The 16,581-nt window shown below is 40.6% G+C and overlaps 1 protein-coding gene across 1 annotated transcript in view; it reads right to left on the reverse strand.

The window, feature by feature from the left end:
* The window catches only part of prkd1 (protein kinase D1), a 181,437-nt gene that overhangs the window by 85,509 nt on the left and 79,347 nt on the right, over positions 1–16,581 (reverse strand). The window contains exon 3 of the mRNA XM_060828378.1: positions 3,949–4,109. Coding sequence (XP_060684361.1) covers positions 3,949–4,109 — 161 coding nt within the window. The remainder of the gene's footprint in view (positions 1–3,948; positions 4,110–16,581) is intronic.

The following is a 16,581-nucleotide window of genomic DNA, read 5'->3' on the forward strand; positions in this document are numbered from 1 at the left end:
TTGTTTGTCATTTTCATAAATGACCTGAATGAGAGCGTAGAAGGATGGGTTAATAAATTTGCAAATGACACTAAGGTCAGTAGAATTGGTAGTGCTGAAGGATATTGCAGGTTACAGAGGGACTTAAGTTGCAGAGCTGGGCTGAGAGGTGGCAAATAGAGTTTAATGAGGAAAAGTGTGAGGTGATTCACTTTGGAAGGAGTAACAGGAGTGCAGAGCACTGGGCTAATGGCAAAATTCTTGGTAGTGTAGATGAGCAGAGAGACCTTGGTGTCCTTGTACACAGATCCCGGAAAGTTGCCACCCAGGTTGATAGGGTTGTTAAGAAGGCATACGGTGTGTTAGCTTTTATTGGTAGAGGGATTGAATTTCGGAACCATGAGGTCATGTTGCAGCTGTACATAGCTCTGCTGAGGTTGCACTTGAAGTATAGTGTACAGTTCTGGATACCGCATTATAGGAAGGATGTAGAAGCACTGGAAAGGGTTCAGAGGGGATTTACGAGAATGTTGCCCGGTATGGAAGGAAAGTCTTATGAGGAAAGGCTGGGGGACTTGAGGCTGTTTTTGTTAGAGAGAAGAAGGTTGAGAGGTGACTTAATAGAAGCGCATAAGATAATCAGCGGGTTAGATAGGGTGGATAGTGAGAGCCTTTTTCCTTGGATGGTGATGGCTAGCACAAGGGGACATAGCTTTAAATTGAGGGATGATTGATATAGGACAGATGTCAGAGGTAGTTTCTTTAATCAGAGAGTAGTAGGGGTGTGGAACACACTGCCTGCAACAGTAGTAGACTCGCCAACTTTAAGGGCACTTGAATGGTTATTGGATAGGCATATGGACAAGAATGCAATAGTATAGATTAGATGGGCTTCAGATTGGTTTCACTGGTTGGCACAAAATCAAGGGCTGAAGGGCGCTATAATGTTCTATGTTCAATGGCATGCACAATGGTACACAATACTCCAGCTGAGATCAACATTTAGACATTCAGACTTAGAGTCATAGAGTCATAGAGATGTACAGCATGGAAACAAACCCTTCGGTCTAACCCGTTAATGCTGACTAGATATCCCAACCCAATCTAGTCCCACCTGCTGGCCCATATCCCTCCAAACCCTTCCTATTATATAGCCATCCAAATGCCTTTTAAATGTTGCAATTGTACCAGCCTCCACCACATCCTCTGGCAGCTCATTCCATACATGTACCACCCTCTGTGTGAAAAAGTTACCCTTTAGGTCTCTTTTATATCTTTCCCCTCTCACCCTAAACCTATGCCCTCTTGTTCTGGACTCCCTGACCCCAGGGAAAAGACTTTGTCTATTTATCCTATCCATGCCCCTCATGATTTTGTAAACATCTATAAGGTCACCCTTCAACCTCCGACGCTCCAGGGAAAACAGCCCCAGCCTGTTCAGCCTCTCCCTGTAGCTCACATCCTCCAACCCTGGCAACATCCTTGTAAATCATTTCTGAACCCTTTCAAGTTTCACAACATTGTTCCAATGGAAAGGAGACCAGAATTGCATGCAATATTCCAACAGTGGCCAAACCAATGTCCTGTACAGCTGCAACATGACCTCCCAACTCCTGTACTCAATACTCTGACCAATAAAAGGAAGCATACCAAACGCCTTCTTCACTATCCTATCTACCTATGACTCCACTTTCAAGGAGCTATGAACCTGCACTCCAAGGTCTCTTTGTTCAGCAACACTCCCTAGAACCTTACCATTAAGTGTATAAGTCCTGCTAAGATTTACTTTCCCAAAATGCAGCACCTCGCATTTATCTGAATTAAACTCCATCTGCCACTTCTCAGCCTATTGGCCCATCTGGTCCAGATCCTGTTGTAATCTGAAGTAACCTTCTTCGCTATCCACTACACCTCCAATTTTGGTGTCATCTGCAAACTTACTAACTGTACCTGTTATGCTCACATCCAAGTCATTTATGTAAATGACAAAAAGTAGTGGATCCAGCCCCGATCCTTGTGGCACTCCACTGGTTACAGGCCTCCAGTGTGAAAAACAACCCTCCATCACCACCCTCTGTCTTCTACCTTTGAACCAGTTCTGTATCCAAATGGCTATTTCTCCCTCTATTCCGTGAGATCTAACCTTGCTTACCAATCTCCCTTGGGGATCCTTGTTGAACACCTTACTGAAGTCCATAGAGATCACATCTACCGCTCTGCCCTCATCAATCCTCTTTGTTACTTTTATTTAGAATAAATTGCTTTGAGAAAGTTGAAAATAGTTGAGTACTTTATTGTTTCTCTACATCATATAATTGATGAAAAATTGCATAAATTTGCAAATATATTGCATTTGGTAAGAGATCTGCTTAATTATAAGCATCATTAGTAATCCTATGAAAAATCGTACTAATACTCGTAAGCCCCAAGTAGTATACAGCAAATCAAGCACTTCGACATTGAGAGGAGCCAATTCCAGGTTCACAATCACTTCGGCTAACAACATTTTGTAGTCTAGAGTGTTTAACCTTTCTGTAACTAGCAACATCAGAGAAAGTGGACCTGCAAATTTTCTGTTGCGTTGAGGCTGCCTGTTTCTGGAGTGGGCTTAGAATTTCATCCCCATGCCCAGAGACACAATCAAACAATCTTATTACGGAGAAGATCAGGAATCTTTTACAGGATATCCCCCCACCGTCTCAACACATCTATGATTTTAAATCTCACTCTATTCCCTGCAAATGCAATTCTTCAGAGGATAAATTGTATATCAGGCACAGTATCTTCTGGTGTTTTATGCCCAGTTTTAGGCTGTTAAGAAAGAAACTTCACTTAATTCTGCACTGCTTTTTCTGTTTCTTTGAATGTATTCTCATGGCACGAATGGAAGTCATGCTTAAGATGGAAAACTGTTCATGATTACTGGCTTTTAAATATCTGCATGGATGATGATTGAATGAGGTGAAGCTTTAATTTTCATACTTGAAGGAGCAATATATAACATGTTTTTGATGCTTTTCTAAGGTCCAGTCTGTTTACACCTATTTGGATTCATTAGTGTGTTCTCATGAGATTGAGACAGAATTTGGGCTCACCTTGCAATAGAATGAATGGATGGATTTTGGCTGTGAACTCCAGATTATGCTCATACAGGAAATTGAAGGCCAGGAATTAGTCCACAATTCTGATTTGAAAGCATGTAACAGAATTGGGCCAAGCACCGATACGCAGAGCGGTACCAAATTGAAATGGAGAAAGTGTGACAGTGGCATATAAAGGTGACACTTCCCGAAGAAGTGTAAAAGTATCTTTCCATATTTGGAACCTCATCCGCAATTCTCATGTTATTGATGAAGCATCAAGATGGAATATTCTATGAGCTAACAGCAGGGGTAATGCATTTCGATATCCCCTGAACCCGTTGACTCCGTTGCTAGTTAGCTATAGCATCCATTTGAACAAAAAGGTTGAAGCAATAGAGGCCAATTATTCACATTCATGTCTTGGTAAGCCCTCTATTAATTCTTTGCTATCATTTCAAATTTTGTAATTTGTTATCATTACTTTCTCAGCCCTTTCCTATTAAATTGCATTAATCAAAGCTTTTTCAGTGAAGCTGTTTTTCTCTCGGGGAAGGGAGGGGGCATTTCAAGTCCCCCAGTATAACAACAGGGCTAAAGCTACTTCCACAGTAATCATCTGCTGTGAAGAACATTTGAAAAAATAATTCTGAATCATCGATGTCAGATGTCACATTCTGTCACAGCGCGTGGATTTTATTAAATGCTACAAATTATACTGTAGTGTAAATTAAAAAATGTTGTTTATTCAGTTCCATTAAAATTCAGGATTCAAGCTTTGTGTCAACTCATTGCACATTGTACAAGTGTACCATGTGTGTTTTCAGGGAATATTGGTGCTGTATTTAATATTTTATTCTGTGGATTTCTGAAAAAAAAAACAACCTACCAGCAACATCTCATCTGGTGCAGTTGGCGTCAGGTCATTAGAGACGGACCGTGAAGTGCTGAGCCCTGTCAGTGAAACATTGGAAAGGCGTCTCTTCCTCACACCACTGCAATTGTTCGGGATTTTGAATGCACATCTTTTGTGGTAGTTGAGACCACATCCTGCAAATATTTAAATTAAAATATATCATTGTAAATAATTGAAAAAGACTTGATTTTGATTTAGTAAGAAAATCAACATCACTCAAATGAATTATCTGATCATGTCTTCATTCCATTTGCAAATATTATTGTGTGCAATCTGGTTCTCATGTTGCCTATATTGCAAGGAGAAAGTAAGGGCTGCGGGTGCTAGAGATCAGAGCCGAGAGTGTGGTGCTGGAAAAGCACAGCAGGTTAGGCAGCATCCGAAGAGCAGGAGAATCGACGTTTCAGGCATAAGCCCTCCATCGGGAAGACACATTCTTGATAAAGAGCTTAGACCCGAAACATTGATTCTCCTGCTCCTCAGATATTGCCTGGCCTGCTGTGCTTTTCCAGCACCACACGTACGAGCCTATCTTGCAACAAAGGGCTATTTTGTTTTACTGGATATAGTGAACTTTGGTTTGGTGTGAAATCCTGAAAAGGAAATTATAAATGCAAGCTTTTCTTTAAGAAATAAATTCAAACTGGAGTCCTGATACATTATATATTAACTATGTGAAGAGGCCACATTAAGGCCAAATGCATAAAAATAACAGTGCTGAAATTTTGTAATAATTGTTACTTACCATGGCAATATGTTTTTTTCATAATTATAACTAATCACTTGCTATTTATTTAGGTAGTTGAAAATCGAATTTATGAAGTTGCATTAAAGTAGCATAAGAATAACTTATGTTAATTATCTGTCAAAGGAGCATAAAATATTCACATCTGACAAAAACAAACACTGGATGGCTGAATGATAAGATCACCCCACATTGCAGCTGGAGGAATTTAAATTCCACCAAGAAATATGGAATAACATGCTAATCTCATTTCGTAATGGTCATGAAACTATGGGCATCCGTGGTTATTGCAAGGACATCAGCTCTCTCCAGATCCTGAGAAACAGGATAAGAGGTTAGAGAGGGTGGTGTTAAATGTCACAGGGCAAGGGATGGGGGTGGGGGGCACGCAAGGGAGGTAGAAACAACAACAGGCAAGTGTTGCTCCAAGGCTATCCCCCTACTCAATGCCAAACCCGTTAATCATACATGAGTTAGTGCTGATTGAGGGAAACCCCTTCTCCTCACAAACTGACAGTCTACCTGCACCAGTCCTCGTCAGTTCGGTTGGCTCTTTTTCATCTGGCCTAGAGATGAAGTAATTGGAGTCAAGGCAGGATGAGGCCCCTAAGTAGGTGCTAACTGACCACACTTAGAGTCTTTAGTTGGCAGTGGGTAGGGAAGATGGACCATGGATTTCCCACCTAGAACTTAATTTCGGAAATAGTAGGATGGTTCAGATCCCAACTCATCAGATTAACTCTCCTTCCAGTCACCTTCTCTGCCATTTCTCAGGAGGGAAAAATTCCATCCTAGTTCCTACTATGGATGGTGTGCCATCTAGAGTTGCCACAGTATCTCAGGGAATTGACCGATTTCGAATCACTGGCTCTGCTTCAAATCAATCTCATTTAGTACAATGATAATACCAGACAGTATGATCAACAGTATCCTCAGTAAGAAGTTGGAACATTATTTCCACAAGGACTGTGGGGAGATTGCTTGGTCACTCCCACCAATACCACCATTGACAAATACAGTTGCAATAGGTAGAAACATGGAAACATAAGAATTAAGAGCCATTTGAGCCTGCTCTATCATTAATTATTATGGCTGTTTATTCAGCTCAATAGCCTGTTCCCACTGCAGTTTCCTTTCTCCATGTTTAACTTGATGCCCAAAATCTTCATGGGATCCAGAGTCAATGCTGAGGATTCCAAGGTAACTCCTTCCCAACTGTATATTACTATTTCTCCTGCATCTTTCCTGTCATTGGAACAGAGATGGTGAAGGTGGATGTCAGGGGAATTAGCTGTTAAGTACAATTCTGTGAGCATGACTATGTCAGACTATTGCAACACCAGTTGGTGGGTCAAATCTCCCAATTCCTGAACAAGCTCCAGAAATTAGAAAAGGAGTATGTTTCACAGTCGACAGGACTGGATGCTGTAACTTGCAATCCTTAGGTTGATGTTAGGTGGTGTTTCTGATTTGGTTCTGTACAATTAAGTGGCTTGCGAGGCCATTACAGAGGGCAGTAAATAATCAAGCACATTGTTGTTGATCTGGAGTCACATATACGCCATATCAGGTAAAAGTGGCAGATTCCCTCCCCTGAAGGGTTTTTGAGGACCTTATGGGTTCTTATATGATTATTAGAAAGCAGTGATTACAAGATGATTGAATTTACTCTGCAGTGTGAGAGAGAAAAGATAAAATCAGAGATAATGATATTTCAGCTGAATAAAGGCGACAGAGGCATGAGGGAGGAGCTGGGTAGAATTAACTGGGAGAGGAGCTGAACAGGAAAGACAGTGAAACAGTAATGGCAGGAGTTTCTGGGAGTAATTCAGGAGACACAGCAGAGATTCATCCTGAGGAAAAAGCAGCATGGTACAGAGAGGATGAGGCAACCATGGCTGACTAGGGAAGTCAGGGATAGCATAAAAGCAAGAAAAGAAGCCAAATGATATGGTGAAGGGCAGTGGAAAACCAGAGGATTGGCAAGCTTACAAAGTCCAACAGAGAGCAACAAATAAGGAAATAAGGAGGGAGAAGGAGGGAGGGTAAGCTGACCAGTAATACAAAGGAAGACTGTAAGAGTTTCCTTAGATATATAAAGGGCAAAAGAGAGACCTGAGTGGGCATTGAGAGTGGAATATGACACAAGAGAGATAGGACTGGGGAACAAAGAAATGGCTGAGGAACTGAGTAATTACTTTGCATCAGTCGTTGGAAGGTACAAGTATTATCCCCAAAATTCAAGAGAGTGAGGGGGCAGATCTGAGTATGGTGGCCATCACCAAGGAGAAGGTGAGAGAAAAACAGAATGGCCTGAAGGTAGATAACTCACCTGGACCAGATTGACTACACCCCAGAGTTCTAAGGGAGATAGCTGAAGAGATAATGGTGGTGGAAGTAGTGATCCTAAAGGAATGACTAGAATCAGGGAGGATCCCAGACGACTGAAAAATTGCTAACATGACACCCCTGTTTAAAAAGGGAATAAGGCAAAAGATGGAAAATTATGGAAAGATTAGCCTAAACTTGGTTGTGGGTAAGATCCTAGAATCCATTGTAAAGGATGAGATTTCTGAATACTTGGAAGTGTATGATAAAATAGGACAAAGTCAGCATGGTTTCATTAAGGGGAGGTCATGCCTGACAAATCTGCTAGAATTCTTTGAGGAAGTAATACGCACTTTAGACCAAGGAGAACCAATGGATGTTATCTACCTGAACTTCAAGAAGGCCTTTGACAAGGTGCTGCACAGGAGGCCACTGAGTAAGATAAGGGCCCACGGTGTTCGAGGAAAGGTGCTAGCAGCTGGATAGAAGCTGGACTGTCTGGCAGAAAGCAGAGAATGGGGATAAAAGGGTCCTTCTCAGGATGGCAGCTGGTGAAAAATGGTGTTCCACAAGGCTCAGTGTTGGGACCGCACTTTTCACTTTACACATTAACGATCTAGATGAAGAAATGGAGGGCATTCTGGCTAAGTTTGCAAATGATACAAAGATAGGTAGAGGGACAGGTAGCATTGAGGAGGTGGGGAGGCTGTAAAAGGATTTGGACAGATTGGGAGAATGGGCAAAGAAGTGGCAATGGTCATGCTCTTTGGTAGGAAGAATGAGGCATGGACTATTTTCTCAATGAGGAGAAAATTCAGAAATCTGAAGTGCAAAGAGACTTGGGTGTTCTAGTGCAGGGTTCTCTCAAGGTAAACTTGCAGGCTGAGTCAGTAGTTAGGATAGCAAATGCAATTATTTTGAGAGGACTTGAATATAAAAGGAGGGATGTAATTCTGAGGCTCTATAAGACTCTGGTCAGATTTGGAATATTGTGCACAGCTTTGGGCCCCATATCTCATACGCTGGCCCTGGAGCGTACTCAGAGGAGATTCATGAGAATGGTCACAGGAATGAACAGCTCAACATATGAGGAATGTTTGAGGACTCTGGGGCGATACTCAGAGTTTAGAAGAATGAGGGGGGATCTAATTGAAACTTAAGAATAGTGAATGGCCTGGACAGAGTGGATGTTGGGAAGATGTTTCCATTGGTAGGAGAGACCAGGACCAGAGGGCACAGCCATAAAGTAAAAGGAAGACCTTTTAGATGGGGATAAGGAGAAAGTTCTTCAGCCAGAGAATGGTGAGTCTATTGAATTCCCTACCACAGAAGGCTGTGAAGGCCAGGTCATTGAGTTTATTTAAGACCTAGATAAGTTCTTGATTGTAAAGAGGATCAAGGGTTATTGGGAGGAAGTGGGAGAATGGAGCTGAGAAATATATCAGCCATGATTGAGCAGACTTGATGGGCCGATTGGCCTAATTTCTGCTTCTCTGTCTAATGGTCATTAATCATTAGACAAGCATTTTAGACCAGATTTATGAATTGAATTGAAATTCCACCAGCTGCCACAGTGAGATTTGAACTTACATCCTACAGTGTCTGTGGATTACTAGCCCAGTGTGCCACCATTCCCACTGTGGCTCCAGTACTCTTTACTGCAAGCTCAAATGGTAACACACACACACAGCATTGCACAAGAGCACAGAGGGAAGTGCAGTAAATGCAGACCTTGCTAGCAATGCTGACATTCTAGAATGAATGCAGGGTGTAAATGGAAATATTGGCATCAGATTAAACAAAACTGCTTGATTTCACTCAAATTAAATTTTAATGGCTTGAGAAATGGATGATCAATTTATAATTAATTATGAAATATCATCGAAGCGAGGCAGTGTGAGCTCAAAGTTCTCCACCCATTCACAACTCTTTCTAATTTTCATGAACCCTGAATTACGATGTCTCTCCTGGTTATAGTGGCATTCTTTTTCCTCTCAGTTTCTTAAGATACACGAATTTGTCTAAAAAAAGTGAGTGAACAGATTTAATTAATGGTTTGAAAGCCTTGTCACTATTTAAAATTGTGGTCCAGAAATTATTACAATGGTACATCTCACAATTGGTGACATACATTGCACATTTACTTCATATTTAGCTAGCAGGACATTGTGCTGCAAAATGCTGGAATATCAAAAACAATAATGGTGCAATGATATTAGTGTCACACTTGGAACCACATGATGGCACCCACCCAATTGTCTATCATCTTTAACAATGAAGATAATAATCAGGTGAATTTGAATCTAAGCACATACATATAGATAAATGAAAGAGGGAAGGAAAGGGAACGAATTAAGAAATAGCAAAAATAAATTAAAAAGTTCAAGCAAAAGTAGTGGATCTTGGAACAGAGTTGCCTTGGCTCATGAGAAAATATTGAATGAATGACAGAGTAAGGATAAAAAATACAGTGTAGAAAAGCCTGTAATAAGCATAACAGCAGAACCAATCTTATAAGTATCGAATGCTTGACAAAAAAAAAGTGTCATCAACTTTGCCTTCTCCTATTTTGACAATTGAAATGAAAACAGATTTTTGTGCTGATTCACAGGATGTAGGCAGCATTAGTTAGGCCAACAGTTATTGCCCATCCTTAATTGCGAAGATGGTGGCAAGCTGCTTTCTTGAACCATTGCAGTCCATGTGGGATAGGGGCAGTCAGCATGCTGTTAGGAAGGGAGTAGACAGGCAGAGGGCTGGAGGAACACAGCAAGCCAGACATCATTAAGAGGTGCAGAAGTTGACGTTTTGGGTATAACCCTTCTTCAGGAAGGGAGTACCAGGATTTTGTTCTTGCACTAGTGAAGCAATAGCAATATATTTCCAAGTCAGGGAATTTGCAGGTTGTGGTGTTCACACGTATCTTGTCCTTCTAGATAGTAAGGGTCATGGGGTGGAACAGTTTTGCCTAAGGAATCCAGGTGAGTTGTTGCAGTGTATTCTAAAGATGGTACATACTGCTGTCACTGTGGGAAGATGATGGATGAAGTGAATTTTAAAGGTATTAGATATAGAATGGATCAAGAAGCAGCTTTTTCCTGGATGATGTCAAATGACGTGAACAGTTTTGGATCCTGTACTCATCCACGTACTGAAGCATTTACTTATTGAGTTTTCCATCATATCCCTGACTTGTGACCTTGTTGATGGCACCAGGCTTTGTAGACTCAGGAGGTGAGTTACTCACTGAAGGATTCCTAGCCTCTGATCTGCTTTTGTGGCAATTCTATTTATATGGCTAGTCCAGTTCAGTTTCTGGTCAATCTTTGACAGTTGACAGTGGGGGATTAAATGATGACATTGAAATCAAAGTGGCAATGGCTGGATTCTGACTTGTTGAAGATGGTCATTGCCTGGCACATCTGGCAACAGTTCACATGGGTCTGGCCAAAGTGAGACAAACTAACCTTGTAGATATCTACAAATTTGAGGCCTAGAACATTAATATCTGGATCAAGATGAATATCTTAGTTGCTGTATGAGTTGGATTGTCTGCTCAGTGTGTCAGAGAATTATCCTGGTACCTGGCAAATATCTCTGGTACCTGGCTTATATCTCACATCAATATCATAGTCTTTGTGATCTTTGACCAATTTGATAGTAGCACATGTGATACGTTTAGTTAGCGTGGGTGTAGTTTGAACTTTATGATTGTCACAATTTGGAGATCTGTGCATGATGGTAGTCTGGCTGTAGGTGAACATCCACCAGGTGGATGAGTTTCGGAAGCTAAGGTCAGCTTCCGTATTAGACTGAAGTGTGATTTTGCTCAGCATAGAATGCATGATCTGTTATGCATTATGAGACAATCTCTCATTGTACATACCATGGAATGCCACTCTCTGAGATACATCTGTTTCAGAATGTGCCATGGTAATACGTTGGCATGAGCAACAGTATTAATTTTAGCTTTTAATTTGTGCCATCCTGCCTTTTCAGTTCACATGATACCAATAAATGTACCAGACAAAAATACCCAAAAAGCTTCTGATCACCTTATAGAGTTGATATAGTGAGTGAGGTTACCAAAATGGGAAGCTTGGTCATCTTTTGAAACTTAATTTTCACATAGCTATCTCTAAAATTCATTAACATATTTATGTTTGTATACATTCTTAACGCTTCCCTTGCTGGCAATATTATGTTGATGTATTGACTTGATGGTCATCTGTGTTTTGTTCTTGGGTTTGGCTTGGATTTGGAAACAAATTTCCTGACCATATGTGCTCAATGGCCCTCCATACCACTGGCTTTACAGATGAAAAAGAAATCAGTGTTGGCAGATGTTACAAACTTCATTAGTTACATATTCTGTTGGTTTGGTGCACATTGCAGTGATAGTGTTGATTTAGAAGTTGGCTGCATCTAAACCGTGTAGTTGATGTTTACCTACTACTGCCACTATGGTTTCGTACTTACATTTATTCTCCAATAAATCAATGGTTTGGCCCCTTTTCTTGCTCAAACATTCCTTCCTGAAAGCTTTAATTGGCGTATAGGCAATGACAAACTCAATGAGCATCTCTTGACAGTTCCTTTCGGAAACTTTATACTCATGTCCTATGCTGATACATCTTCTGAAAAATTGCTCAATGGATTCTTGGGGTTGCATCTGTATGACATGAGTTACAGTCTGTTAATCTTGAAGCTAATTCTTTTCTTGTCCTGATCATTGATATTTTCTGGATCTTTCTGATCATCTGTAGAAAGACTAGTTGATTTAATTTTGTGAAGCCCGCCCTTGCCAATAACAAGCAAGGTTTTTTGAGCTCTTTTATTGGGATCATTGGTCACTTGTTCTGTAAAGTAAGAATGGGGATATCAATGGCACAGTAATAATTCCATAAGGGCATCATTGGATGTCCAATCATCATGAGTGTTATGCTAACTATGATTCAGCCTTAAAAAACTTTGCATTGTCTCATCCTCAGCCACGCCATCCTGTGTAAATGTTTTATTTCTGTGTAAATTTAAATTGCTATTCCATCGGTCTTGGTCCCTCACAAATGGCTTTTTCTTTGCACTTGCTAGCTTTAAAACCATTGCATGAAGAATTGCAGATTTGTAGTTAGCGAACTGCAGGCTTGTAGCAGCATGTTTCTACCTCTACATTGTGTTTGCACCCAAGGAATAATAATAATGTCACACAGGCTTGTTTTTATTCCCATACTGACTTGGACAAAGAAAATGATGAAACCTACTAAGGTTCAGACAAGAGAATGTCTTCTTAGTGTAGAAAGTTGCTTTTTCTTCTTTACATTCTTTAAGCTTCATTTCTTCTAGGGTGACTTTGAACTGTACTTTTGAGACCTTTAACTAATTTTAAAAAAGGATCGGTATATCTTTGTGTTTCTTATTTTTAAGAGAGAGAGAGATAGCAGTGCACCTTCAGTCCAGGTCTTTGGCCTATTGTTTTCATTCTACTTGTAACTTCATCCTCTCTACTTTCAAGACATGATACAAAATTTCTGTCATCTAGAAATAAGTTACATGATATACAAAAGGAAATTAGCTCTGTATTTTTCCCCATCAATGCCCTATCCGGAGACCTTGACAGCTACCTGTACTCACAGAAACTAAATGTCCAAATTCTCTGGTGTCCACTCACTCAGAGTTCCAAGTATCTGTCAACAAAAAGGGGGTGGCACAGTGGCTCAGTGGTTAGCACTGCTGCCTCACAGAGACCCAGGTTCAATTCCCCCCTTGGGTAACTGTCTGTGTGGAGTTTGCACATTCTCCCCGTGTCTGTGTGGGTTTCCTCCAGTTTCCTCCCACAATCCAAAGGTGTGCAGGTCAGGTGAATTGTCCATGCTAAGTTGCCCACTAGTGTTAGGTGCATTAGTCAGGAGTGAAAGTAGGGGAATGGGTCTGGGTGGGTTGCTCCTCGGAGGGTCAGCGTAGACTTGTTGGGCCAAAGGGCCTATTTCCACACTGTAGGGAATCTTAAGAAAAAGTCTTGAAGTCTTTTTTAAAAATGGTAATAGCTGCTACCACGATGTGGGTTTTGTTTGAAAGTTAACTTCTGATAGATGGGTGGAAATGATGTGCCTCAGGATTGCTCTCAATCTGTTGCCTGTTATGGGGCACTGTAATACACAACATTTAGTATCATGTGCAGACAGAAGTCTTACAGATAACTATCCTCAGCACCATACAATGGTGCTGGTCTGTCTCACTGACTGCTGCTTCTCCCTCTGGAGGCTGTACAGCAGATTGCTGTTCTTGCTGATGTCATTGTAACTGTTATCTCCCTCAACACTGACATTGCATGTCCAACAAGACCACAAGGAATCTTCCAAGTGCAGGTTCCATGTCAGATGCATGAGCCGGTAATCAGTGGGGAATACCAGAACTGAGTAGCACATTGGGAATGGTATTCCTGATCCCTCATAGCAATCAAAACAAAGTGACATGCTATGCCCTGACACAATATATCTTGAAAGCTTTGCTAGAGGCCAATGTCATGTTTCAATATGGAGCTCAGAGCTATGTGATTTTAGCTAGCCTTTATTCTCCCTGCATTGGGTAATAATTAGTATAGATTGAGGGTTGGTTAAGACATAGAAGGCAGACAGTCAGGATTAATGGGTGTTTTTTCAAGTTGAAAAGACATAAATCTAAAATGCTAATGCAACATTAGGGAAGAGAAATTCAGGCACATATTCAACATAATAATGATGCTGATAAAAATAGTTTCCCTTGGTCATCATAAACTATGTCCTTGCAAACTTACAGTTCACTGTGTAAGTGTAACATTCCAGAAGCATTTATCATACAGTAGCAGGTACAAGAAGAAATGACAAACCCAGATGAGACTATGAAGGCTGCATCTGCATAGTTTTATGTATTTGGCATTACAGGAGGCCAATGGGTGCAGATGGAAGTATTATAGACTCGATGTTTTCCCATTTACTCCCTGGATCTTTCTGTTAATGAGTTTTCAAAATATTTAGATGTATTCTTGGTGAAGTTCATCAGATTGGACAATGCATTAATGTGACGCTCTTGTTGAAGAAGGAGGGAGACAGAAAGCAGGAAATTATAGGCGAGTTAGCTGAATGTCTGTCATGGTCAGGGTTTATTATTAAATAAGAAATGGCAGGACATTTAGAAAAACCCAACACAATCAAACAGAGTCAACATGCTTCTGTGAAAGCAAAATCAGGTTGATTAATTTTGAAGGATATAACAAGCAGAGTTGATAAAAAGAGAACTGATAGATGTAACATTTTAAAATTCCATAAGGCATTCGATGAGGTGCCATATAAAAGGTTACTTCATAAGACTGGAGCTCCCTGCATTGGGGGTAATGTATTAGTAAGGATTGAGGATTGGTTAAAATAGTGAAGGCAGAGAGTTAGGATTCATGGGTGTTTTTTAGGTTGAAAAGACATAATTAGGGATTTGAGGACATTGATTATTTATTTTCTATTTAATGAATTTGAGGAGGGGGGTATTTATGTATCTGTTGATGCATAAATAGATGGGAGAACACACAATAAGAATTAAAGGAATTTGTAAGGAGGCATGGATAGACTAAGTAAGTGGACACAAATATGCCAGATAGAGTTTAATACAGGACAGTGTGAGCTTTATTTCCAGTCATGCAGTCACAGGAATTTCCAGAATTTTAGTGAAAACGAATCTGCAGCAGACACAGATCCGAAAATAACGGGTATCATATCATATTCAAATCTGCAAGGTGTGTACTCTAATTTTTTTTACTAAATTCAGAATTTGTTCACAATTATTCATCTTGCTAAAATCAATTTAATTTAACACAGTACAAAAATAAATCCAGGACTGTCATGTTGTTGAGAGACAACAGGGTGTTTTCTATTTTCCCCCAAGTTTTCCTATTTTTATGCAAGTAGGAGATTTGATTTCTTGTTTTCTATAGTTTATTGTTCATTTGAAAATCAACTGAAAACAATTTAGTTAAATAAAACACCAAACAAGTATAATTGTAGTGTTCTTGCTGAAGTCACATTTCGAGAGGAAGGAGTGCATGACTGTACAGGAATGGCAAAAAGATGAGATTGCTCCATTTCTTTGGCTTAAGAGTTCAAATTGGAATATACAATTCATTACCTATAGCCTTCAATTTACTTTCTTATCAAATAACTACACAATTTGCCATAATATTAAGTTAATGAATAATAATGCATCTTGGTTACTGAAAAGTTATTGATTTTAATTTGTTCATGGGATCTGGGTATCACTGGCTGTGCTAGTGTTTATTGCCTTGGCTGGCTAGACCTTTTCAAAGAGCAATTTACAATCAACCACATGGCTGTGGGTCTGGAGTCATATGAAGGACAGACCAAGTTAAGGACATTTCCATCCACAAAGGACGTTAAATTTGCTGAGATTTTCCTGCACATCCAAACACATCTTCTATTGTGTCCGTTGTTCTACATTGGGGAGATAGGACGCCAACTCGTGAAATGCTGCAGAGAGCATCTCTAGGATACAGGCACCAAACAACCCCACTGCCATGTGGCCAACCATGTCAACTCCCCCTCCCAATCTACCAAGGACATGCAAGTTCTGGGCCTCCTCCGCTGCCAAATCCTAGCCACCCAATGCCTGGAGGAAGAACGCCTCTTCTTCTGTCTTGGGACAGTCCTACCACACAGCATCAATGTTGATTTCACCAGTTTCCTCATCTCCCTTCCCACCACCTCATCCCAGATTCAACACTCCAACTCAGCACCACCCTCTTGAACTGTCCAACCTGTCCATCTTTCTTCCCACCTATCGGCTCCACCCTTCGCTCTGACCTATCACCATCACCCCCCATCTGCACCTACCCATCACTTTCCAAGCTATCTTTCTCCCAGCCCTACCCCCTCCTATTTATCTCTCAGCTCTCTTCCCCAATACCCCATTCCCACACCCCCATACATTCCTGAGGAAGAGCTTTTGCCCAAAGTGTCAACTCTCCTGCCCCTCAGCTCCTGCCTGACCTGCTGTGCTTTTCCAGTGCCACACTTTTCGACTCTAATCTGCAGCATCTGCTGTCCTCATTTTCTTCTGATGGGCATTTATGACAATTAAAAATGGTTACATGGACGCCATTATTCTAGATATTGTTTTGAAACAATTTCACCAGCTTCCATCTGAATAGAGTAGATAGTTAGGAATATAATAGAAGCAGCTTCTATCTGAAATGAGGAAATGTGCCTATTACAGAAAATCTGCCAGATACTCAAAGAATTTGTTCGACATCCAAGGAACAGCACACATTGTAGATATGGGAGCCCAATTTTCAAGGGGCTTTGACTCAATGACTTTTATTTATTGACAACTAGTTCTTGGCTCCTTGCATCCACTTGAAAACAAAGTGAAAGGACTCCATCTTTTGGTGCAGATGGTTAGTTCATGTTAGTATAAAAACACCTTGCAATGTCATTTCCAGCATTGAACAACAAAAAAACTCAAACAAAATTCCAATTTCACAAGTCTTTTCA

The sequence above is a fragment of the Hemiscyllium ocellatum genome, chromosome 8, assembly GCF_020745735.1.
Source record: "Hemiscyllium ocellatum isolate sHemOce1 chromosome 8, sHemOce1.pat.X.cur, whole genome shotgun sequence".
Classification (NCBI taxonomy): Eukaryota; Metazoa; Chordata; class Chondrichthyes; order Orectolobiformes; family Hemiscylliidae; genus Hemiscyllium; species Hemiscyllium ocellatum.